Source organism: Athene noctua, chromosome 7 (genome assembly GCF_965140245.1).
Source record: "Athene noctua chromosome 7, bAthNoc1.hap1.1, whole genome shotgun sequence".
Lineage (NCBI taxonomy): Eukaryota > Metazoa > Chordata > Aves > Strigiformes > Strigidae > Athene > Athene noctua.
Window position 1 is genome coordinate 31,845,604 of NC_134043.1, and position 23,801 is coordinate 31,869,404.

A 23,801-nucleotide genomic window follows, 5' to 3' on the forward strand; every position below is an offset into this window, starting at 1 on the left:
CTTTCCATTCTTCTGGGCTCTTTACTGCAACTTTTCTTTAGTCCAGAGCTATCAAGAACTTCAAACCTCTGCATTTTTGAAAACTGCGTGATTTCTTCCCTTGACAATTAATTTTTTTTCTTCCCATCTTTCATCTGTCCTCAGGCTGGATGATTGATGCTGACAGTCGGCCAAAATTCAAGGAGCTGGCTGCTGAATTCTCTAGAATGGCTCGAGACCCTCAGAGGTACCTAGTAATTCAGGTAAGCAAGACTGCAACATCAAGGAAGAAAAAAAAAAAAATCTGTCTGCCAAATTTGACTGTTGAGAGGGTTGCTTTTAAAACTCTTTAAGTTCAAGGTGCTCTTGAACCTAAAGCAAACAGTGACCACAGTACTATACAAGAATGAAGTAGAATGGCCAGTGTCAGTATCTCAAAAATAGTAATAATAAAATAACCTGAAATTCGCTTCCTAAGTTTCTATTTATGAGCACAAACACAAGATCTGGCTTTGCAAGCTGCTCACTACTTTGCATTGTCCCATGAAACTGGGGACAAGATTTGTCCATCAGTGGACCTACTGTAGACCAAGGACTTGCTTGGTTCTGCGGTTGCTTAGGCTGAATCTCGGGCGATTATCTTGGAGACTCTTCCCTGCACAGCTGAGATCATAAGAAAGTTTCTTTTCATAGCCTAAACATAAACGTTTCTCAGAAGACAGGGAGTTGTGCCACATTGATACCTCTCATGCTAGACAGGAGCTTTCCCCTGTGTCCTCTTTAGGCTGTGTAGGCTCTGTGGTGCTTCACAGTCCCTGTGATAGACCCGCACCAGAATGATTCATCACATGAAACTACACAGTGGCAGCAGGACAATACCAATATAGCCATACCTGTTGACTACATCTAGCTGAAGCTGTGTACTCCCTGAGTACAGGGAAATGTGGAATTTTTTTGTCCTTTCACTCCTGCATTCTGCAGAAGCCTAGAGTTGTGTATGTGTTTATTACAACTCAAACTCGAGCCACAGGAAGCGAATCCAATTATTTGGTAACGTCCTTAGATGTTCCCAATGTGTGAGCAGTTCAAATGAAAAATTAAAAGAAGTAAGGTGATGTTGACACAACAAAGCATGGAATTAGTTTGATCCAGTTAATGATACTCTCATGCTACATCTCATGCTGTATCTGCTCCACGTTATGGAATACAGGGCAAAGGTATATCCAGCTGGTCCTTAGCTTCACACTGATGTAAGGATTCCTAGCTGAAGAGCCTCCAGAAGTAGATTCACAGCAACTTTATGTCTCCTCACTGCTTCTGTATCTAGTGCTAATCTCACCGTATGGTGTTTCATTTCACTGTGTAGACATGCTAACCTACTCATGGTGTATTATCACACAGTGTAAATATACACTACTCTCATTCAACTTGAGAAGTGGTAAAATATATTTGAAAAGTAAAATACTAGTCAAGAGGATCTGTGGTGCTGAAAGTGGAATTGCTCTTGCAGGATTCCCCGCTGTGTTAAATTGTTGGTTCGGCTTTCAGATTGGAAAAATCAGTCTGATTAAATCACTTCATTAGATAGGACATGTTTCCCTATTCCAAATGCCTCTTCTCTCCCGTCCTCTCTGCTGCCCTTCCCTCCCCTCTTGGATAGTCTGGTAGGTATTTCATCCTGTGAGGCTTCATCTGTAATGATGCTTGCAGACAATACAGGCCATGCGCTTCTTGAGGAGCAACCAGGGTAACTCCATTGCTCTGGTATCTCTGCATTCGGACTCCCCACTCCCCCCAGGTGCAATCAAGAATGACAAACTTGCTGTTGAGCTTTTAAACCAGTCTGTATGTACCCTGTAGCCCAGCCATCATTCCCTGTTGGATTCCACACAGGACATAATAATTCTTGCAGATTAGGAGGCCATTCTTTAGGCACGCAGTTAAGTTTAGCATCATTTCTATTGGCTACTAGAGTCTGGGGCATGGGCTGCTTTTTGTGATGCTTTGAGACACCAAGAAAAGCACAGCCCTGATTTTCCCTCTCCAGCTTGTAGATGCTGTTTCAATAAAAATACATATCTTTGTTGTTGCTGTTGCTCCCTGGTTTGATTTTTATTGCTTTCAGCTCTGTTACATTTTCAGAATTTTCTTTGTGGATGAGAGGGAAATTTAGTCTCTATGTCCCTAAAAATACAAATGAAACTAAAGCAAACACCCAGACACAGCAGTTTCCATGTTATTTCCCCCTCCATGTGAGCCTAAATAGCTGAGATATTTCACAAAATATATCAGACCTTGACAGAACTCAGGTCAGAAACTGAGCTTGTATGGGAAAGAGAAGAAAGAATAAAAGCTCGATCACAAGAACACAAAAAAGTTACTTTGCTTGATTTATGAAGTTATTCACTTTCTGTCATCGTATTCCCAGTTAAAAAAAAAAAAAAAATCAAAACAAATTATGTGGATGTGGTGCTTTAGAACAAACAAAACAGCATGTGTGGTCTCTGCAGCCTGGCTGCCAGGGCATGAAGAAGGCTGAAGTTCCCTGTTTGGGAAATTAATTGATCTTTTGACCATTTTTCTCTCTCAATACAATCTACTTAGGGAGATGATCGTATGAAGCTCCCAAGTCCAAATGACAGCAAGTTTTTCCAAAACCTTCTTGATGAGGAAGACCTGGAAGATATGATGGATGCTGAAGAGTATCTTGTTCCTCAAGCCTTCAACATCCCTCCTCCCATCTACACCTCCAGGACAAGAATTGATTCCAACAGGGTAAGAGCAAGCTCTGACAGAAAGTACTGATTATTCTAAAAGCACAGGTGGAGATTTAAGTACACTAATCAAACACAGGCCAGAGTTGCCTCAGGAATTACAAGCTCCCATTGCAAAGAGAGTGACTGTAAAAATGTTGTCACTGGGTTCCCTGTTCATTGTGCCTCAATGAATTCTAAATTAATAGCTCAGCCTTGAGTGAACAAAGGCTTGACTTGAACTGCCTGTCCTGAAAACACAGCTGAGGCTTGTGAAGTCAAACAGTGTTGTTTCTCAGTTGTGTACCATCCTGGCCGGGAAGTGCATAGCCCTGATTCTCCCATCCCTGCAATACTGTTGTCTTGACAGGGTTGGCACTGATGTAACTGAGGGCAGCTGGAATATATAGATAATGCTGCTTTTGTGTCTGGAGCCAGATTTCAGACCCAGCCCCTTTTCCTGTTTGTATGTGATGCTTTCATGGCTCTCTTTCACAAGCATGTGGTTTTGCTGAGCACATCGTAGATTTTAGCATGTTGACCTTTGTACCATCCCTGTCAGGGGAGGAAATGCTGTTTATTTTACAGGGGGAGCCGAGGCACAGAGAGTGTTCAGGTGGAATTCAGCTCACATAATTCTAACCGTCAAAAGGATAGGGATATAATCTTCATCTAGACTTCATTCATGTTGTTGGAGAAGAGTGCATGCATCAAGCCCATTATTACTGCTGCTTGCCTTGGATATTTACAGTGGGATAAGTTACTTTCTGGAGGTATCTTTCTCTATCCACTGGCTACTGACAGCTCCAGAGCAGTCTCAGACCTGGTTCGTGAGCTCTAGTGAATTGGATCCTGTCCTAAATGCCTCAGGCTCAGTGCCACAGGAGCCCTGCTGCAGGTGGGAACCTGAGTTTAGGTTTCTGGAATTCCTTGTCACTCCTGAGCTCCCTGCCTGTAGCTCTGACCTCTGCCTGTTTCTGTGCTTGGCTCCATCCTTTTAACAGTTCAGGCGCCACCCCTACTCACAAAACTAAGAGATGGTGAAATGCATTACTAATGTGAGGGGCTTCGCAAAAGCATCAGAGTGTTTAGTAATTAGGGACTTGTTTGTTTTTTCTCTCCCTGCTCCTTTTCATGGAAGTCACATTTTAAATGCTAAGTGAAGTGTCATTGAAATGTTAGTGTTTATTCCTTGTGCTTCAGAAACCTTCTGGACATTTGTCCTTAGCCGAGGTAGTTCCAAATTCATACCCTGGACTGAACTGATTACACCATGCAAGGCAGGGAAGAGGTAAGCAGAGGAGCTAAGAGAATATAAACCAGGTCAGTATTCATGCTCTGACCATACACTGGATGAGATTCTTTCACCTCTCCTGAGTAAATCAGTGCTTTTCTGGAGTAAGGAAGACAAAATTTGATCATAAAATATCCAGTCAATTCATAAGGAAATTGCTACTGTTTCTAAAGGCAAGGAGACTTAGAGAAGTCTTTGGAAGAGGTTGGGTTGTAATCCCACTGGCTAAGCTGGATTCACATAGAATTTCTCCTGCATCACTGAAAGACAATGAAGGAGGCATGATGCATGATTTAGCAATAAGCAAGAAACTTCTTTATTGCAACAAGAGTTAATTTCTAGTGTTGATGCTGATCTGAAATAAGTCAAGTTTACTCCTAGCTGTCTCTAGAGAGGTTCTGTTTCCTGAGAAAAGGAACAATTGACAGTAGTTACCTTTGAAAGGTGCTCACTGTCACACTGATGGAAATCACTGTAGGTTAGTTTTACACAGTGGAGTCCTACCATTTACACCAACACAGGATTGAGAGATCAGAGTCAGACCCATAAGGTTTGCTATATTCATCTCTCTCATATTTGTTGGAAACACTGGGGCATTTAAAGAAAAAAGGACTAGTAGGAAAATGTACTTGATTTTTCAGCAGTTCCTTTTGCCTTCTGTCTTTAGTGCCAGCCAAGCAGAGGAGTCCACTGTAGCTGAGGGAATTAATTCCAACAAAAATTCTAGACTAAATATTCTGAGAGGTATTTAAAATGTGCTGTTTGGGCAGCCAACATGCTCACTGGGATACTCACAGAAAGTAAACACAGGCTTTTATTATTGTTATTAATAATAATATTAATATTATATGAACATTCAAGTAACTTTCTCACAGCCTTTGCCCAACTTTAAACCACACTGTTGCAGCTGCTTGCACACATGTGATCCCCTTGAAGTCAGCAGAGCTGTAGGAGAGCCCCAAGCCTTTATTTTTGCTGCACTGAGGCTCCATCACATTCTTGATGTGATGTCTCCTCTCTGCAGCTCATAATTTTCCATCTTGGTTTGAGACTGTGATCTTGTACCACTAAAGTCAGTGGGAGCTTTGCTTTGAATTCAATTTAATGACAGTAGCAAGACTGTATCCTTCATTCAGTAACTCCTACTGCTGGGAATTTTTCTCTGGCATTGTACAGCAATCTAACACTTAAAAAAATCTGGAATTACCCTTTGTCAAAAGTTTTCAGATTGTGAGCTAAGTTTTCTGACCCAAGTAACATCAGAGAAGGTAGCTGGGGAACAAAAAGCTTTCTGCACCCAGCCCTGTATTTTTGCACCCCTTCCATCTTTATATTGTTTTTCTTTATTGTAGTAGCATCTTTATGGAGGGGTCATTTTTAAGGCCAAAAGAAGAGATGGGCAAAGAAGTTGCCATTGAACAACCAGCTGATTTACAATAGCACTTGCTGGTTATCATTGGAGACTGACTCCTGTCCTGTAACAGGATTACCAGTAGAATTTTGACACTTGTCCAGTATCTCAGATTAGCTTCAGCCTCAGATCTGTTTGCTAACAATTCTGCATCTCCTAAACATACTGCTTGTACTGCCATGTAGGCAAGTACATCTGGATTGAATGAAGGCCACAGCACCTTGTTGCTAGAGAGGCTTGGGGCCAAACTGAAAGCCCCATAGCATCTTACATTCCTAGTTTCCTTTGCCAGAGGGGTTTTCTTTTGGATGTGGTACATTATTTTCCTCTCTGGGCAGAAAGCTACATACTTGTCTGTTGTTTTTCTGAAGCACTCATGTTCTTGGTACATTAACTATTCTTCCAGTGAAGATTCGTGTTGATTTAAAACAAAATACGTAGTAGCTCCTTTAAGGTAATAGTGCATCTGCTGTTCATAGTTCACTACAGATGGATGTCAGCTACAAGAACCACAGAATTGAAAGGATGTCAGAGCTCTCTATTTGCAGTTGTCAGATTTTGGTTTTGTCTTTCCTTTCGATAATTTGTGATTTATGCTTGTTTGGTGTAGTGAGTATTAATATTGCACAAGCTCATTATAGTGCTGCTAAAGCCATAGATGCTAAATGAATTGATACAGCTTAGGTGGTTTGTGTTCACTGTGTCTGGCAAATTAAATTTCATGGGGAGATTGCCAGGCAATTTGGTGAAGTAAAACACACAGACAAGAGCTACATGATCTTCATGTCCTTCTCAGAGATCAGAAGTATGAAAGATACTGTGTTTCCCATCTTAGTTGTTCTGATTGTAGTTTTAGTGAATCTGATGGCAGAGTATTGTGCTCCTTCTCTGGGCATGTTGTACTGACAGCCTTAGTTGAGTGTTCCAGCAGTGCAACTCTGCTGGGGACAGAAGTTTGCAGGAAAAAAGCAGGGAGATGGTGAGCCTCCTCACATTTAGGCTTTCAAGTCAGGGAATTAAGGAAGAGCATTTACTTTCTAAGGAAAGCTCTGAAGTTTCTCTAGGGTGATCTCAGTCCTAAGTCCTTGCAGCTTGTTGCCTGGGAGAGGACCACTGGGTGAGGTTTGCATAAAACACTCCCTGCCTTCTCCCTCCCATGTGAAGAAAAAACTATTTGGATACGAATTAATAGCACAGAGCTGCAGCCTATGGAAAGAAGTCTGGAAAGAGGGAAGCCTTCCTGGGAGCTTCCAGCTCCCTGGGAAGCATCAAAACCTTCTTCCTCCAGGGATTACTGAGATCTATGAAACTGTGAGGCTCAGACACAGATTCAGCATTTCCATCACACTCCCAGTGGCTTCATACTAGCATGTCTTTGGGACCTGTACTGCCAGGAGCAGAAGCCTGCACATGCTCTAGCCCGTAACAGTGCCCTCTGTTATGAAGTCCAGCCTGAGACTGATGCAGCTTTTAAATAGAAATTAGCATCCTAAGCTAAATTGAATTTTTTCATTGCATCTGAAACTCTTTAGTGACAATTTCAGCTCTTTGGACTCTTTGGCTTTTTCCAGCTTTTATTTTTCATTGTCTAGAGATATTCTAGAAATATGGAGTTTTAGAAACTCTGTGCTTCTGAGAGATAAGCTGAATCCTCGGCAGTGTTTCCATGAGCACAGGACCCCAGCTAGTGCTTCAAGTGTCCTACATTCACAGCTATTAGATGATTCATTCAGGTATTTGTAACAAGTACTGTTCTGTGTGCACAGAGATAATACTAACACAGAAAGCACTCTGTGTACCCCATGATGCTTTTTACTCTAAATCTTTGGCTAATTCCTGCTGAAAACTGTCTACACTGTTTTTTACGTGCTGATAACTGTCCCTGTAATTTTATTCCATACGCTATATATCATGGAAGGACCTGCCAACACTGCAATTAAATATCAAGCTATTTTTTTCAGAGATGTGTAATTCATATGTCTAGGGAGACTATTCTCCTTGGCTAAAACAGATTCTAGTACACCAGAAGCCAGTTGAGTAGTGTCTGGTGTGCCGTTGCAGCACTCCTGGTGCGGCATTACGTCTGGTAGTGTTTCATGGCTGAACATCTGTATATGTTTGCATATAAAATCATTATACCAGAGTAAACCAGAAGCTATCTTTATGATTAATTTGTTCTGGTTTGTACTTTTGAAAGGGGGCCCTTATGAAATCACGAGATTACAAAGAAGATGGTTGTTAGTGATTTTCAGATGTGTTTCACATCAGTATGGCATCTTTCCTTCCAAAGCGTATCATGGACAAGAGAGACTGTTCACCCAGTGGGATCACTACCAGAATGAAATGACTTTTTTTTTAAGTAACAGGGCGGAATTTCTTAGGCACCTGCAGTGCTCCAGTGGTAGAAGATCAAATGTGAGTTCTAATATGACCTCCTTTACATAACTGAAATGCAGCAGACTTGGAAGGTGGGGGACTGTAAGCACCGCTGTCTTCAGTTACAGCTGGAAGGAGGGATTTTTGAAGAGCACTCAGAATTTGGAGGAGCACTTCCCAGTGTGCCAGCACAGCTGAGCTAGTGTGAGAGGTACTGTCATTGCAGGTGGTGAGAGCTAGCGGTTGGTTATAGCATCCTTTCCTCTTGGCAAAGAAGGTGGCAGGAGAGAGTGATGATTTGTCCATGATTCTCCTTATGTCCAGGATTTTAGTAGCAATCAGTGCCTTCCTGGTCCCCATTTCTTTTTCTGTAAGAAAGGGCAGTTAACTATTCCTACCCAAGCTCTCAGGCTAAGTTATTTCTCCAGGTGTGTCCTCGGTGTGTGGGGCTGATGGCAGTAAAACTATTCATTCCTAAAGTCAATAGATAATTTGTGTGAAGAGATACCAAGGCTAGATGGGGCCATTGCAAATGTTTTATCTAAGCTTTTGGCATAACAGGCCAGAGTCTTTTGTCTCTTAGTTTATGCATCAAGTGCAGAAATTCTGTTTGAGGTGGAGTTTGTCTTTTAGAAAGATTGTCTCGATTGTATCGGATGGGGTGAAAAATATATCACAGTATAGAGAAGTCTCACTAGGCAGTTAATGCTGACTCTTTAGTAGGGTTTGTGTCCTGTTACTGTCCACCATGCACCCTTTTTTGTGCTAGATTAAGGATCTTCCAGTTATCAGAAATCACTTCTGCTTAAGGGACCAAGTAGGATAGTACTATTTGTACTGTTTGTTGTTTGTTGTTAAAGAAGGGCAGCTCTGATGTCTCCTTTTCATTTGTTGGTCGGTGGTGTTTGCCATCCCTCTGCTTCTGCAGTATCTTTCCAAAAATACTATGACCAAATCTTTCTTTAAAGTTGATGCTTATTACTGCAGTCTGTCAGGTTGTGGACTTCTTTATTTATTTCTATCCCATTTCTTTAATTCCTTCTCCTCAAGAAGTGATCAAAATCTTACTGAAAATCTTAGTCTTTTTTTTTTCCTTTCTACTAGACTCTGTCACTTCCTTATGCAAGTGTTGCACTGACATCTACAATGCCAGAACAGATGAACTTGTAAATTAACTAGTCATTGGATCAAAGCATTTCATAACACTTCAAAAGATTACACTGACACTAACTCTATAATAGCCCTCTTGCTTCTTGAAAAACTGCTTGATTAGTTAGGTAGGGTTATAGGAATCCATTCTATATGTCTTTCATTAAATACTACATTTTGTTGTACTTTCCTAGTAGAGTCTAGGCAACAGTGTACTGGATACTGCAGTTGCTGCCATCATACCTTTAGGGTAATTCTGGAAGTCCCACCAAGCTCTCTTTCAAGATCTCAGATTCCCATTTTCTGCTTCCCTAAGTTTTAATGACATCCTGGTGTTAGGACGCTCCTGTCTGTTCTGCTCTGCCTTTTACATTAAGCAGTCCTCAGTAGCTGTTAGTGTTTTGCTGGTGTCTAGTTGACCATCACAAATATTTTACGTACTGTAATGTTTTTTTTCGGGGAAATTCTTCTGTGTCTATGTCTAGTCTTTGTTGGAAATGTATATAGCACAAGGCCATCTCTGTCCATGAAAAGCAGGAGGTGAACCCAGACTGATACTAGTCAGCCTAATTTCATTGCTCAGGGTGAATGAATTAGTAAGAATAAGCATGCAAAAATAGACTATAAAATACATTAGATAAAAAATTGTTTCAGTCCTAATCATTTGCATGAAAAAGGAAAGCTTCTCACAAAATATGTGTATTTAGAAGATGAGTATTTAAATACCTTTTTAAAATGTGTTAAGTTTGCCAGAGGAGAAAGGAAGAGAATTCATATGGAGGACTCAAGCAGAATAGACAATGCCCGTCTCTTGACAGAAAATTCTTTGAAAGTGCTTTATGGCAGTTAGTTTCTTGCTTTGTAGCCAGGCCAGCTGAAATCAGTGGATTACTTAAGGAGTAAGCCCTTCTCAGCCTGAATAGATTATCAGGACCCACTTGTCAAATTGCCTCATGGTTTTGCACGTCAAGTACCTTAAAACAGGAACTTTTTAATGTGTTAGCTGTTTTCTGTCACATACAGGCTCCTGAATTGAGGCATATAGATTTGGAGTCAGACTTTCCAAAAGTGTTGGATGGCATTTTGGTTTCTACAGATTGAGTATATATTTAACAACAAATCACCACCTCACTGTACTTCCTGGTGAGACGTACTGCAAGTTAACACTCAGTGGAATCGATGGAAGACACTGTAGCTGTATATTGCTTCAAACCTTGATGCGTGACATGTAAATTTATTGAGCTTTAATATAAACTGGTTTAAAATCAGGCAGCATCTGCTTAATCCATGAATAGCTGCTGGCTGTGTTAACAGTCAAGAGAGCTCACAGCTGATCCATTTTCTTTTCTCTCCTGAAAAGAAAAAAAGTCAATGGATATAAAGAGAGTAAGTAATAAATATTTCTACACTGCACTGATGAGGCATTCTTGGAAAACAGCAAGCTAAACAACTCCACATAATTCAGTAGATGGAAAAGTGGACTAAGAGTCAGGAAATAATTATGAGAGCTGGGAGGAAATTTTCCTTCAGTGACTAGATTTGAAGCAGAAATTGTTAGTGAAAAATACCCATTTCTGAGGAATCATATTTGTGATTATCTAAAAATAATAAAAGCACCTTGAAAATACAAGTGGCTATGATTTGGAAATGCACCTGGCAGAGCTCCAAGGAGTTGACATTTAAATGCCTGTCTACCTGCAACAGTTGGGGCTCACGAGCCAGAGAGTGCCAGCCACAGCAGCCCACGGCAAGGGGACTCCTGTGATAATGCCTCAAGCGTAAGGTGGCAGGAGGACAGACTCTGGAGCATCCTGTGCCAAATACTGTACTTTCTAAGCATACATGCAATAGGGAAAAATGCCAGCACAGCCTAAAATGCCCTTTGTTAGCCAGAGTAATGAGTCTGTCTTTCTTGTTAAATACTGCGGTACGGGAGGGGAAAAAAATTCTCCAAGCTATAAAAAGACTCTCCAGAACATGTGGTGGGGAGAAGGGGGAGGAGGCACAGATGAAGTTTAGATTTAGAATGTTAAAAAATGATTATTTTATCCAAATCAGCTGGATGGTTATTTCTTTTAGTGTATTATTGCCACCAGAACCTCGGCCCTGCTCTAAATCAACTCAGCATTTCATCAAGAAGCCTATTCTTTGCCATAAGAGACCAAGAGTGCACAATTATGGGTTTCTTTTCCCCCTTGCATAATAAAATTGGGAGATTATCATCAAGTTTCTATTCAGATTTTAGGAAGGCTTTTTTATTTTATTTTTAAAACCCATCTTTGTCTGTAAGAGCTCCCTGTTCAGGCCAGCATGCTGTAATGATTACTGCTGTAAAGGCTTCAGTGGAGATGTGCTCTATTTCATTCTCAATGAGGGTTGATGGCATTTTGAGAGGCTCAGAATATCCTTTGATTACTGTATAAAACAGACTGGGGAAGATGGCAATGCAGCGTGCAGCATAGGAGGGGGCTGCTGCTCTGAGTATTGCTCATCAACTTTCTTTTGTGCTTTTTTTTTTTTTTTTTTTTGTCTGCCATGTCGCAATCACAAATCATGACCATGTTGTGGTTTTGGTCCCACTCCCCATCCTTTCCCTGTTTTGGGATTTGAAGCTCGAGGTTTGTACAGAAAAGGAGCTGCTGCTGCTCCTGTGTTTTGGACAGATGCTACAGCATATGAGCAGGAGCAGCGCCTTGACCCTTCTCTCCCACAGGGAATTGTTAGAGTAGCTAGGAAATAGCATGTTGTCTCTTCCAAACTGTGGGGAATTGGCCCAGTGTTAGAAGGTGCCAGTTACTGTAAAACATCTTGGAGAGTGTATTAAAAACGGAGTGACAGAAAGCTAGTCATGGGTGACAGGAAGGATATGAGAGTAAAAGAGATTGAAAGGGAAAGATAGACACATGCAAGCTGTCTCCCTTCCTGCTGTCCTGTCCATTTGACATTCATGGTGCGTTAATACAAAATAATAGGGAAAAGGAATTCTTGCATCTTCGTTTTTGTGTCATGCCTAGATCAAATTACATATTATGCCAGCTGAAGTCTGTTTGCCAGCTGTTCTGAAGGTTGGAAGGATGAAGCTTTCTGAGGTCTGAAGGACAGGGGCATTTCCAGGGAGAGTTTTTGATTCCATACAGCCAGAGAATGCTTTTATTCCCAGACCAGGTGAAGATGAGTCTATGGAAAAGCATTTCACTCAGGTTTCCCTGTCAGTGTGCCTGGATACTGAGTTCTGTGGCCACATCATGCATCTCTTAAAAAGTTATTTTCATTGGTCTTGTAATCTTTGACTCCTCTGCTTGATGAAGTGTTACACTGAAAATACATGGTGTATGTCTTAGTATTTTCCAGTAACAGCACAGGAAACATTCTGTCCAATATTTAGGTATGCCATTCCCTATACTATTATGCCAAGATTGTTAGGCATGTTTTGTTTGTTATATACACCATTTACTGTTTACAGTCCAGACTAAATTACTCCTAGAAGGCTGTATTCAGATTTGGGCATCCCACTGCATATGGACTGCTCTAAAAGAGTTTATAAGTCTGTAAACAGACAGCTGTTAGGAGGGAAAATGTGCAAGAGAAAGTTTAAATGACTCATCTGAAGCTATGAAGTAAGTCAGTACTGACCTGAACCCAGGTCACCAGTGAAACATCCGTACTGATTTTGAACAAGTTTAGGGATGTCTTAAACCCACCATACTGCCAGAACGTGATCTGGCACATCCGGATGATACAGGCAGCCACTGTCAACTGAGGTGGAGCTCCAGCTGCCTGCAGACATTACCTCTCTTCTGACAAACAGCAAGCAAGAAAAACTTACATGCAGGAAAACACATACATGCAGAAAAGACTTATTCCTTGTTTCTTCTATTTTTTAATATCTTTTTTTTCTGTCACTGATCTGAACTGGACATTTGATTGTGGAAAGAGCAGTCATCAGAGACTGGAGCAAACACTTTAGCTAACACAGGATGGTGCTTACATTCTCTTCTGTTGTGTGTCAACATTCAAGTTAAAAACTTTACACACATTTCGAGAAAGGGTAATGCTGGAAAAGGGACTGGGACTTAATCATTTCCGGTAAAAATTCGTCGATCCCCAGTGGAACTTTATGGCCACTGAAGTAAGGGCATTGTAAATTGTTGCATAGTTACTGTCCACAGCCTGTGTATGTTATTCCTACCTTTTATTTTTGTTGTTGAATAATAGGCTCCCCTTTCCTCTCCCTGTCAAAATGTATGTCTTGTCTTGCTGCATTAACTCAGGTGGGCCACATTGCTGGTTTTGTGCCTGAAATAAGTGATGTAGGAGACACACACCCCCCAAACCAGTTTCAGAGGACATACATCTCCAGCATGTTGTGGTTGTTTTTCTGTGTGCTGAAATGATGCAGGATGCCAGCAATGGCCCATACCTACTGCTAAGCCATGACACTTGGCAGTGATGCTAATGGGAACTTTTCTTTGTAGTCCTAAAGGAAAGTGCCCAGTGGGGAATGGAGTTTTCTTAAGTAGGGTCAGGAGGCCAGGCTGAACAGAAGAGAGAGCATGAGGAATGCCAGACTTGTGTCAGGTGCTGTGAGCTGTAGGCACAGATATGCTTTAACTGTAATGACCCAGGGGGGCATCTAATCCTTTCTTTTTGTATATGGCCCTGCTCTGAGCAGGGGCTAGGACCAGTAAGCTCCAAAGGTCTGCAAAGCCTTCTAGCTATTACTATACAAACAGCATTTCATTTCTGTTTAATGATACACAGCAGTTTCTTGGTACACGCTTTTTTCTTTCCTTTGATTTTCGTCTCAGACGTGTTTGCTGTGGGCTCTCTGAAGCAAGGCAGAGGGAAGTTCTGTTAGTTCTGTGGTCAGAGGGAAGCAAGAATGCTCCTGAGCAGAGGTGGCAGCTCTCCTGGGGTGGTCTTTCCTATTTGAATTTCAGTTCAGATCAGTTGTAAATACCAGGTCGCTCTCTTGACATGTAGCTGGAGTTTGCTTGGGGCTGGTGGGACAGCTCTGTGTTGTGTTCACTGCTTGCAGCCTCGCCAGTGCATCCCAAACATATTATTCAGATCCAGTCACGTAAATCAGCTGTCCTTCTTCCTAGAGAACTGCTGAAATCTTGGTGCTTGCAGCAAGATCTGCTCAGCCTAGTATGTTAGGAGGCTGTGGTTTGGTGACTCGAGCCTGGATGTTGACTTGGTTTCAAATCAGGTAAACAGTTTCTAGGGGGAGGAGGAAAGTGAGTTATTTCTGGAGGCACACAACTTGGGACTGAAGTGGTACAAAGAGGTGTTGCAGAGCTTGATCAAAACAGATAATTTCTGAGTTGCCTGAACACAGACCATGAGATGCCCCTGAACAGGACGTGTGAGGAGCATCCCAGTGAGAAGGTGGGAGTGGTTTAGTCCTGCTTTAGCTGGGAGTAGTGTACTCCTACTTTATGGTTTGGTGGGTTTTGTGTACAAGAGCAGAAGAAGAGTGAAAGGGAATTGGGGTTTCATGTGGATAGGAGTGGGTTCAAATCAGACTGGGTTCAAATGTGCATGTGCGTGTGTGTGTGTGTACATCGATGTTGGCAGTGCCTTGCCTTTAGTAAAGAAAAATCAGTCCTGTGAGCCTAACAGGCTGCTTAAGAACAAGAAGCGGTAATAATTATGCAACTCTATCAAGTGTGTGTGCATGCTTCGGTGGGTGACAAGGAAAACCAGCTCTGCAACAGCACGGGTGCTGTTGGGAGACTCTGCTAGCAGGCAGTGCATGGGGGTACCAGATCATGCTGTAAAATTATTTCTTTTCTAATTAGTGATAGTCCTGTACCACCTGTAGTCCCACATCAGCATCACATCACTGAGTAGCTTCAGTGTTTCTTCCACTAGAAACCTGCTGTGGGTGCAGCTTTGAAGGCAGCTGTGGTCACAGCAGGACTGGCGTGGGATGAGCTGTAGCGCAGGCAGGGAGAGGAACACAGCTCTGGGTGCCATACTCCAGGCATGACACTAGACTCAAATGAAAAGAGACAAGGCAGAGGCATATTCACACAACTGCATAAATATGAGCGGCAGGACCCAACAAGGCTTTGATTTCATTACGGTTTAACATGCAGACAGAAAATATTATATACCTGCTATAAAGGAGGAGATGTTTACCTCTGGGAGATTTTAGAAGCAAGGAATTGGAAAATGAAATTAATGAATAGAAAGCAATAACACAGGCCAATATTCACAAAAGTGTTATTTACCTCTCTTTTATCAAGGCTTATTTTGTACAAACTTTAGGAGTTATAATAGCTGATATGTCATATTTAATACAAAGGGCCTCTAAAAAGGCTTTAGGGGACATTTCCTTGTTTTTTATCTTTTCTCCCTGATGTCATGTTTGTGCCTAAAATTCAACCATGTGCTATAAAGAATGAAATCTTGGGCATTTCTAGTTAGGGCTGCTCATGGGCAGTTAAAAGGCTAGGCTCCTTCTGGAGAATGCCTAGGAGTTTAAACATCGATGGACACGTGTGCTCCAGAACTAATGGATGTAATGCATATTACACTATCCAGAGAGGGTGGTTATTTATTCATCATGTGATGTTGAGGGATTTGGTGTAAGGGAGAACTTTGTAGAGTAGGGCTGGTGGTTGGACTCGATGATCCCAAGGGTCTTTTCCAACCTGAATGATTCTGTGATCTTTGGTTTTAGTATGCAAGTTGAGACTTTTTAAGTTGGTTTATGTAGTGAGGTCTTTGAGCAACCAGCCTCTGAAGTCTCTGTCCATCTCAGCAGGCTAGAGAATTTGATCATGCAGGTCAGAATTTCAGGATCAGAATGCCAAAACCCTAGAACAGCTCTTTTTTTCAAGATAGTATTTAAGATGCAAAAGCAACAACAACAAAGAAATAATCAACAAAGTAAATGGGATTACACATACAAATCAAGCTAAGTTTTACTTGGTAAAGTCCAAATGTATTTTCTGCTCAGAGTGTGATTCGTGTCCTGACCAATAAGAGTTGGCTGGGATTTTCAGTAGTTATCTTGGAAGTCTACAAAATGATGACATCACAGAGCAATTAGCAGGCAATTTAAAGACATTTAAACAATTATATCACATTTTTAGACCTACTAATGGGCACCACAGCTGTTTTCTTTGCCTCCTTTTTTTGGAACAGTGGCCACAGGGTATTAAATCATGGGGAAAAACAGTGAAGAATTCTTAAAGTGTGCAGACACCAGTGGTTTGGAGAAGAGCCAAGCTGTAAGGTTCTGTGTTAAGGGTGTTGCAAGACAGCTATGTTTAGTACAGAGCTAAAGGGGAGGCATGAAGAAAATACCATTTCTGTGATCTTAGTTGGCAGGTCACTGACTGGGAAGGGTTTTGTCAGCAAAAATAGCAATAAATGCATTAATGCTAATCCATTCTCTCCTGACGTCTTGGGACAGGGCTATTCTAAGAGGGCCTGTTATTATGTTGTTATAGTTGCATAGTATGCATTTAAATGTTAGAGTCACAGCCAAGATCTAAAGATAGGACGGTGGATTCAGCCTTTTGTGATAAGGGTGGAGCAAAATGTGCCCACAGATAGATAATGTAGCCATCACAGAAGAGTATTTTTTAAAGTGGCTAATCATCTAAACATTTACTGGCAGAGTAGCACAGCCCTGTGTACTGAAGTCAAGCCTGTTGACAAGACTTGCTTTTCTAAGTTACCTTTAAGCCATCACTGTGGGCTGTGAACTAAAAGTAGTTCAAGACAACTCTCCCCTTACTCATCCAGATTCAATGAACCACAAGTTGAAATTTATGGGAGTGCCTCTGTGAAAATAGAAAGATGTGAATTAAAGGTGTGTAATATAGCTCAGTGTAGTACTGAATAGAAAAGGAGTGGTTATGGTCACAGGTTTAGTGCCTGTGAAAAGCAGACAGCAGTGAACTCCAGTCCCCTGTGTATAATATGAACGCAGTCTTGCTACAGCTCTGTTCACTCTCGTGCAGTCTGGAGGGCTGTAGCCACCCTGGAAACTGAAAGAAGCAAACCCCCTCTTTGGAGTCTTGCAGTCTGTGGGAGGGAGGGAAGGAAACTGGGGAACTCTACGAGGAGGTAGAGGAGTCCCAGCAGAGCTTTGGATTCCTTGCTGTTAAGAGAGTTGACTGTCTCTAGATGCCACTTCGTGTTTCTTCTCTGGATCCTATCTGTAATCATCAGTTTGCCTAAATCCTCACCACCCTAGACCATAGCTTACTACTTACTTGTCTTCAGTCTTTCGTTCTCCATCTTCTTGGAGCTGACAGAAAGCTTCCCTGAATTCAAGTAAACATGAGATCAGAGGACAAGGAGAAGGCAGACTAAGTGTCCTGCAGTGCAACAACCTGTAGCCATCAGTAGGACTTCAAAGTAGCATCCAGCAGGCTCAGGGAATGCTTTTTATCTATTTGTCTAACACATTCTGGGTTGTATCCTTGCCCATGTGTCATTAGAAGTGGACTACAAATCTGTGGTACCAAAGAAAAGTGCAGGGGTTCAGAGGGGATTTGTCCTGTGCAATCAGAGCATCTCCGGTTGCCATGGTTTTCCTTGTTTAAAGGGACCTTCCCAATTGTCCCAAACAAGCTTTTGCAGAAGACTGCCAAGTTAGAAGCTTGTTGCACAGTCTGTATCCAGATTTGTACCCATGTCTGTTCCCTTTAAGCAAGTAATAACTGGTAAATTGTCTTCTGTTCCATCTTCTGTTAGGATCTTTGCTCTCAAGAGTGATTATCTCAGCCAGGCAACTGCTGACTTTGGTTCTCCCTTCCCTCTTGTGAATTTTTCTTGGCTGTTGTTCTTCTGGATATGTGTACACTTGTCTTGAATAAGAGAAAGAGAATATGTGCAGATGAGGCAGCACTGAAGTTTCCAGTCTGATCCGGCCAAGCTCTCTGTCATCTCTTTCTGTACTGCCTTAGCACTTTTTCTGCAGTTGGCATCATCCTCTGGCTCTCAGCAGCCACAGCTGGGTCAGAGAGGCCAAAGCTGCTCCCAGGCCTAGGGCTTAAGTTCAAACTCTGCTTTTCAAACGTAATGAGGTCTTTGGCAAAAGCTCAGTGAAATCAGTCACAGTTAGCCTAGATTTCAGTGGTGCCTCAACCCACCCTCCCTCAGTCCTATTACCTGTGCACAGAGCCCCTGGAGCTCCCGCTGGCTGCACAAAGCTGAGCTCTGCCACTTGTGCCAAGGGAAGACGGATGGCTGCTGGGCTCCCTCTGCACCAGCTGAACCAGGCCTGAATTGGCCATTCGCTTCAAAAGCGATTTGCTGACAGCAGAGGAGGTTCAAGTTCAGTTCCAGTCCCCCAAGAAGCTGGTATTTCAGTGCCTTCAGACTATCTTTTGTCTTTGTGCCTCTCGTTTCTCCCTGTCACGTTTTGGTCTTACTACTATCTCTCCCTTCCTACTCAGCCTCCAGTGACATGCCAGCCCTTTCTCCCTCCTTGCACCTCACAGTCGCTCTTGCTTGCCATTGTCCTCTGTTCCTTTGCAAGCCACCATTCCCTGGCTCCTGACCATCCCTGCCGCCAGCTGCCCCAGAATCATTTTCCTTGCAAGCCTCTCAACTTCTCTGCAGTCTGCTCAGACTGCCATTTCCTCCTCCTCCCCTGGGCACGGGCACTGACAAGGGAGTCGCTGAGACCATGGCACAAAGATGGAGAGAGTCCTGCTCAAGCCTTGCTAATGGGTGGTGCAGAGAGACAATTTAGCTAACAAAGGTTTTCCTGCACTTTTGTAATTTGCAATCTGGAGTCATTTTTAGATCCTTACTTGACTAAATACGGATGAATTTTCATTGGGATGGAAAAAGTGTATCTCTATGGCTTATCACCACATTTACACCTCAAACACATGGTGTTGTTCTGAGTAATAAAATGGCTGCAGGGATATTTCACATAGCAGGAAATAGGCATATATTTGATCACGGGAAAAGGGCCTTCAGACAGACAGCATGCATTTTTAAAAAGCTTGTATTTGTTTTTAAGGTTTTTCCTGATGCAAGTATTCTGCTTAAACACAAAACATTCCTTTATAAAGTAAAATATTTGACTGTGACCATCCATCCTGATGTTTTGACAGGAAGTTTACAAAGATTGCCTGTAGAGCATCCCGTCCTTACTATGTGAGGATGCATGTTGTCTTTTCTTTTAATTCTGGTATGCTTCTTGGTGTGAATATATTTTTGAAGCAGATTTTGATGAATGAGATATTTTTTAAAGTAGAGTGTTCTTAGGGTGGTTAGACTTCTTTCCTGAGGCAGTGGGTTTTTCCTTCTAATTTATCTCAAGATTAGACCTTCTTTTTTCAAACCCTGACTTTTTCTCTCACCCAACTTGAAGATGAGGGAAATTTTGAAACAAAATGGGAAACAAAGTAATTATGAAAAACTGATCTTGTAGTCTCAAAAATACCATTTTGGCAGTAGAAAAACATATTTTTAAAAAAGGTTTCTTTGTTTTATTTTTCTTTTCCTCCAAAATTCAGCATTTTCTCTGTGAAAAGCAGGCCAGTTTTGAGTAGCAGTAATAGGTATAAATGCAGCCACTGTGCTGGTGATGTTACAGCCGTTCAGGGGCACAGGTCAGTGTAAGATGGTTCCAGAAACCAGTATCAAAATTAAGATCACTGCATGGATACTCCCAGTATCAAAATGAAGATAGATACTCTAGACTTCTTGGTAATACTTAGCCTGAGATACATTAGAAGGGTGGTATATGTTGAGAGCAGGACCATGGCATGTTGGAGTCTTGAAATCCAGGGGCTGCTGTGCTATTTGGGTTTACCAAAGTTTAGAGGCTGTTTTTCTCATGATACTTAAGCTAGCTGTGACAGTCTAATGACAGTCTTGCACCCTCCTGCCCTCCTGGTTATTTCTCTCCTGCTTTGTCCCTGGGAAAGGAAGCCTTGGCTTGGAGCTAGATGCTTTCTGCACTTCTCCTGCCCTGTATTTCCTCCGAAGCTGAGTGCACTGTCTGTCATTCTTTCTGTACAATCCAACTTCCCAGAAATTAGACACGAGATATTTGCAGGCTACACAGCTTGCAGTGGGTGTAACATGGCACTTGCCCTTACCCAGCAAGAGGAACCAGTAGCCCTCCCTAAGACTGGTGAGGCACACAGCTTGGTGAGACATTCTTTGAATTTTGGATTCAGTTAGGAAACCTAACTGATGTGCATGTTACTCCCCATTAGCTCATACAGCTCATGTGACTTGTTTCATTCATGTGACCTCTTATTATGTATCCATCATTCCATTTTTCTTTCCTATTAGAGTGAAATTGGACACAGCCCTCCTCCTGCCTACACCCCTATGTCAGGAGTAAGTATTTCACATTCAAACTTCATCCTTTAGGTTTTCCTCCTTCCTTCACTACATATTTTCTGTTTCAAACCCCTTTTTTCCTACATAAATGTCCCAAAAGCCAACAGTGAATGAAGTGTTTATATAAGCAATGAAATAGTCAAGATCTCTGCACTCAGCCTGGATTCATGTGCAAGCTGTATGGACCCACACCCAAAATTCTGCCAATTGCCAACTTTTCTTTAAAAAGCATTTAGGTAACAGGCTTGGATGAATCTGTACATTTTTCCTTCCTACTTATAGGTCATGATGTCGAAATTTCCTTGCACGCCCTTGCTGTCAAGCAAAATGGTAGGTTGAGTTGAGCCATTGAGTTGAGGCATTAATACGAACACAGTTCACCAGCCTGAGGTGTAGTACCTGATGGAATCACATAGTGTTTGGGTGACCCTGTGGTTGTCACTGCAGGACACACTAAAAGTAGGTCCCCCAGGAATAAACAGAGTTCAGAGATGGTGTGTCCTCTATCCCCAGTCCCCTTTGAAGAAGGAGATTTCCCTAACGTGAGGTTTAAGGGGTTTGTTCAGAGATCAGGGGAGACTGACAAAGTAATAGAAGAGAAGATACCGTGTTTGCATCTTACAGCTGTATATATCCAACCTCCACATGTTTAGGTAGGAGACAAGTTTTCCCACCCCATTTCCAGCCCTGTTTCCAGCCCTGGGTAGCCAGCTTGTTTCCCTGCTCCCCTCGCTGCACCAACGGTGCCTCCCTGGGAAGGGAAGCCAGTTCAGCACCACTGGGCAGACGGATGCTTTGCCAGTCCATAACAGAGCCTGTGCTGCTGCTGATCCTGCAGTGCTGGAAATGCAGCAGTCTGCAGGATGGGCAAGGCTTCACCTGCCTGTTGAAATGTATCATTGAGCAAATGTGGCAGGAAAGGCACAGGAGCCACAGAGATAACTTGCTATTGAATCTTCCTTCCCTTTGGGAGCCTCCTTTCTCATGTTGCCTTTTCTTTCTCAACAGAACCAGTTTGTCTACAGAGATGGTGGCTATGCTGCAGAAGTGCCGATGCCATACAGAGCTCCTGGCTGCATAATACCAGAAGCCCCGGTTGCTCAGGGGGCCGCAGCAGAGATCTTTGAAGATACTTGCTGTAACGGCACACTACGAAAACAAGTGGCAACCCTGGCAAAAGAGGACAGCAGCACCCAGAGGTACAGCGCTGATCCCACAGTCTTCATACCCGAGCGGGTTGTCCGGGGAGAGCTGGATGAGGATGGGTACATGACGCCGATGCGAGACAAACCTAAAACAGGTAAAAAATTGTCTTGCTGGGCATTCTTTTTCTACATCAACAGCTTTTCACCAAAAATGGCTTTATTGAATAGCCCAGCAAGGTTGAAACATTCTGACAAGGTTAATATTTGTTTGCCTGGGGATTCATTTTTCTTTGCTTAATTTTCTACTTAGAAAAGCTCAAATGTGACAATATGCCAAGTTTGGTCATTCCCCTTTTTACTTTTCTTTGTGGGTAAAAACAAGAGAGGGCAATGAAAAAAAGCCAACCCCCCTTCTTATCCAAACACAAATCTTCAGTTATTTCCAAGAAAAGAATCTATCTTTGGCCAGCCGTAGTCTCCGCTTTGTTTATTGATCTTCTTTATCTTCATGGTATCGTGCTTGGTAAATGTCATGTTGAACATACCACAGAACCGATACACACAGTTGGCATTTTATACCCAAGAGAAGTTTAGGATTGAAAGAACAAGATGTGCTTCAGAGAGACCATTGCTGCAAGGTGAAGTTTGCTTAGATCTGTGCCAGCTCAGAGTGCTACACTTCCTAGTTTGCTGTCATTCATTTCTTCCTTTTTAAATAGTGACAGCAATCATTTAGATGTAAGGGGATGTGTCATTAGTAATTTGCTTTCAAACCTTTACATTAGCTTTGAAGAAATTAATTAATGCAAATGTAAATGCCAAGTAACTACTGTGTTTGCTAAGAATTTGGAAGCCACTTACTCTTTGTGTTACATGGTGGAAAGGGAGGGAGCCCTGGGGCTTGACCCGTGGCAGTAGCAGTTGTGGGAGTGCACTCATGGCCCTACATGTCAGCAACAAGAGATTTGATGCTGTGAGTTTGCTTCAGGGTGAGCCCACACTGGGGATCCTCAGAGCACTGCAGGAACTGAGCACTTCCCAGGGGCTACCTGAGCCCTTGGGGATGCAGTAGCAGCAGCTGAGGAGACAGCACCTCCTTCCTTCTCACTGGGCACAGACACAAGGATGGCACAGTGTGGCCACAGTGCTGCGCACTCTCTGTCAGCTGAGGGATTCAAATCAAAGCACTGCTTGGCTGTCATCGTTAAAAAAAATATGTTCCCACTATGCTTTTGGTACAGGCGCTTGTGCCTGTTCGCCTCGCTTCAGGAAAGTTTTAACTATGTGTTCAAAGGTACCTCCTGAGTCTTGAACTTTTGCATTTCATAGTTTTGGGCCCATTCTGGATAAAACCAGAGCTGAGGACCACAGCCACCCTCTTAAAACAGTCAAGGGCCCATTTCCTTGCAGGCAGGACTCCCTGTGGTGTCTCCAGAGCCATGCTACTGGAAACAGAGGCCTTGTGTTGGCATCCCCATGCGGCTGAGAGATCATCCCTCGCTTACGGCGCTGGCTTGGAGACCCTGTTTTGTAAGGAACCTCTGGACTGTGACATGAAAGGCAGAATTAATACTGGAAGTGGGTTTGATCTGATGATTTTCAGCCTTGAATGAACTGGATGCTTTTGATGTATCTTGCTGCAGGGGTCCCAGCCCCTGTCACTCTCTCCCTGGCTCCTCTCCAAGCCATTCCCTTTGCGGCCCGCTCGCAGTGTCAGCGACATCCCTCCTGCCCAGGCTGATTGGCTTTGTTTTGCAGCAAGACCTCGTTATACACAGAGCAAGGCAGGACACAACACTCAGTGAACCCATTGCTCCCTGGCTCAGTCACCTGTGTGTGACCATGGGAGAGACCTTACAAAGCATGTGTTTTTAACCTAGGACAGCCAGTATCTATGTTTCTCTTCCCTCTGCACCTCCTGTCCAGCTTTCCATGCAAGCTCCGTATGCCTTAAAATCTTTCTGCAATTCAACTACATTTTTTTGTGGTGTTAATCCACAGAAAATGATTGGAAGCAACTGTAGCCGGTTCCAAGTCCTGTTTTGGAGTTGATGTAAGGCTCTCTTGTACCCTTTCCAGTGCTCATTTGAATCATTTTTTTCATCATGCTTTGAGGCCCTTTGTCCTTCAGGGATGGAAGGTTTTTAATCAGGCAAATTGTTCTGTTAGAAATGAAGCTGTCTTAGAAGTTAGCCCTTGGGGATGGTTTTTGTGCAGAGAGGCTTAACTAAGATTTCTGTAGAGCTTTCTGGATGGAAAGACTGCAGAGCAGAGGGTTTGGATGATATGTCCAAGGTTGCAGAGAGAGTCGGCAGCAGAGGCAGAAGTGGCACGGCATGTTTGGCTCTGTAGATCAT

At 42.7% G+C, this 23,801-nt stretch overlaps 1 protein-coding gene across 4 annotated transcripts in view; it reads left to right on the forward strand.

Moving 5' to 3' along the window:
• ERBB4 (erb-b2 receptor tyrosine kinase 4) overlaps window positions 1-23,801 on the forward strand; it is a 648,261-nt gene that overhangs the window by 615,294 nt on the left and 9,166 nt on the right. For 2 of the 4 annotated variants that reach the window (XM_074910349.1, XM_074910348.1), the window contains exons 24-27: window positions 145-242; window positions 2,584-2,754; window positions 20,249-20,296; window positions 21,308-21,599. In XM_074910349.1, coding sequence (XP_074766450.1) covers window positions 145-242; window positions 2,584-2,754; window positions 20,249-20,296; window positions 21,308-21,599 — 609 coding nt within the window. The remainder of the gene's footprint in view (window positions 1-144; window positions 243-2,583; window positions 2,755-20,248; window positions 20,297-21,307; window positions 21,600-23,801) is intronic. The other 2 variants (XM_074910351.1, XM_074910350.1) reach the window with 1 other exon arrangement.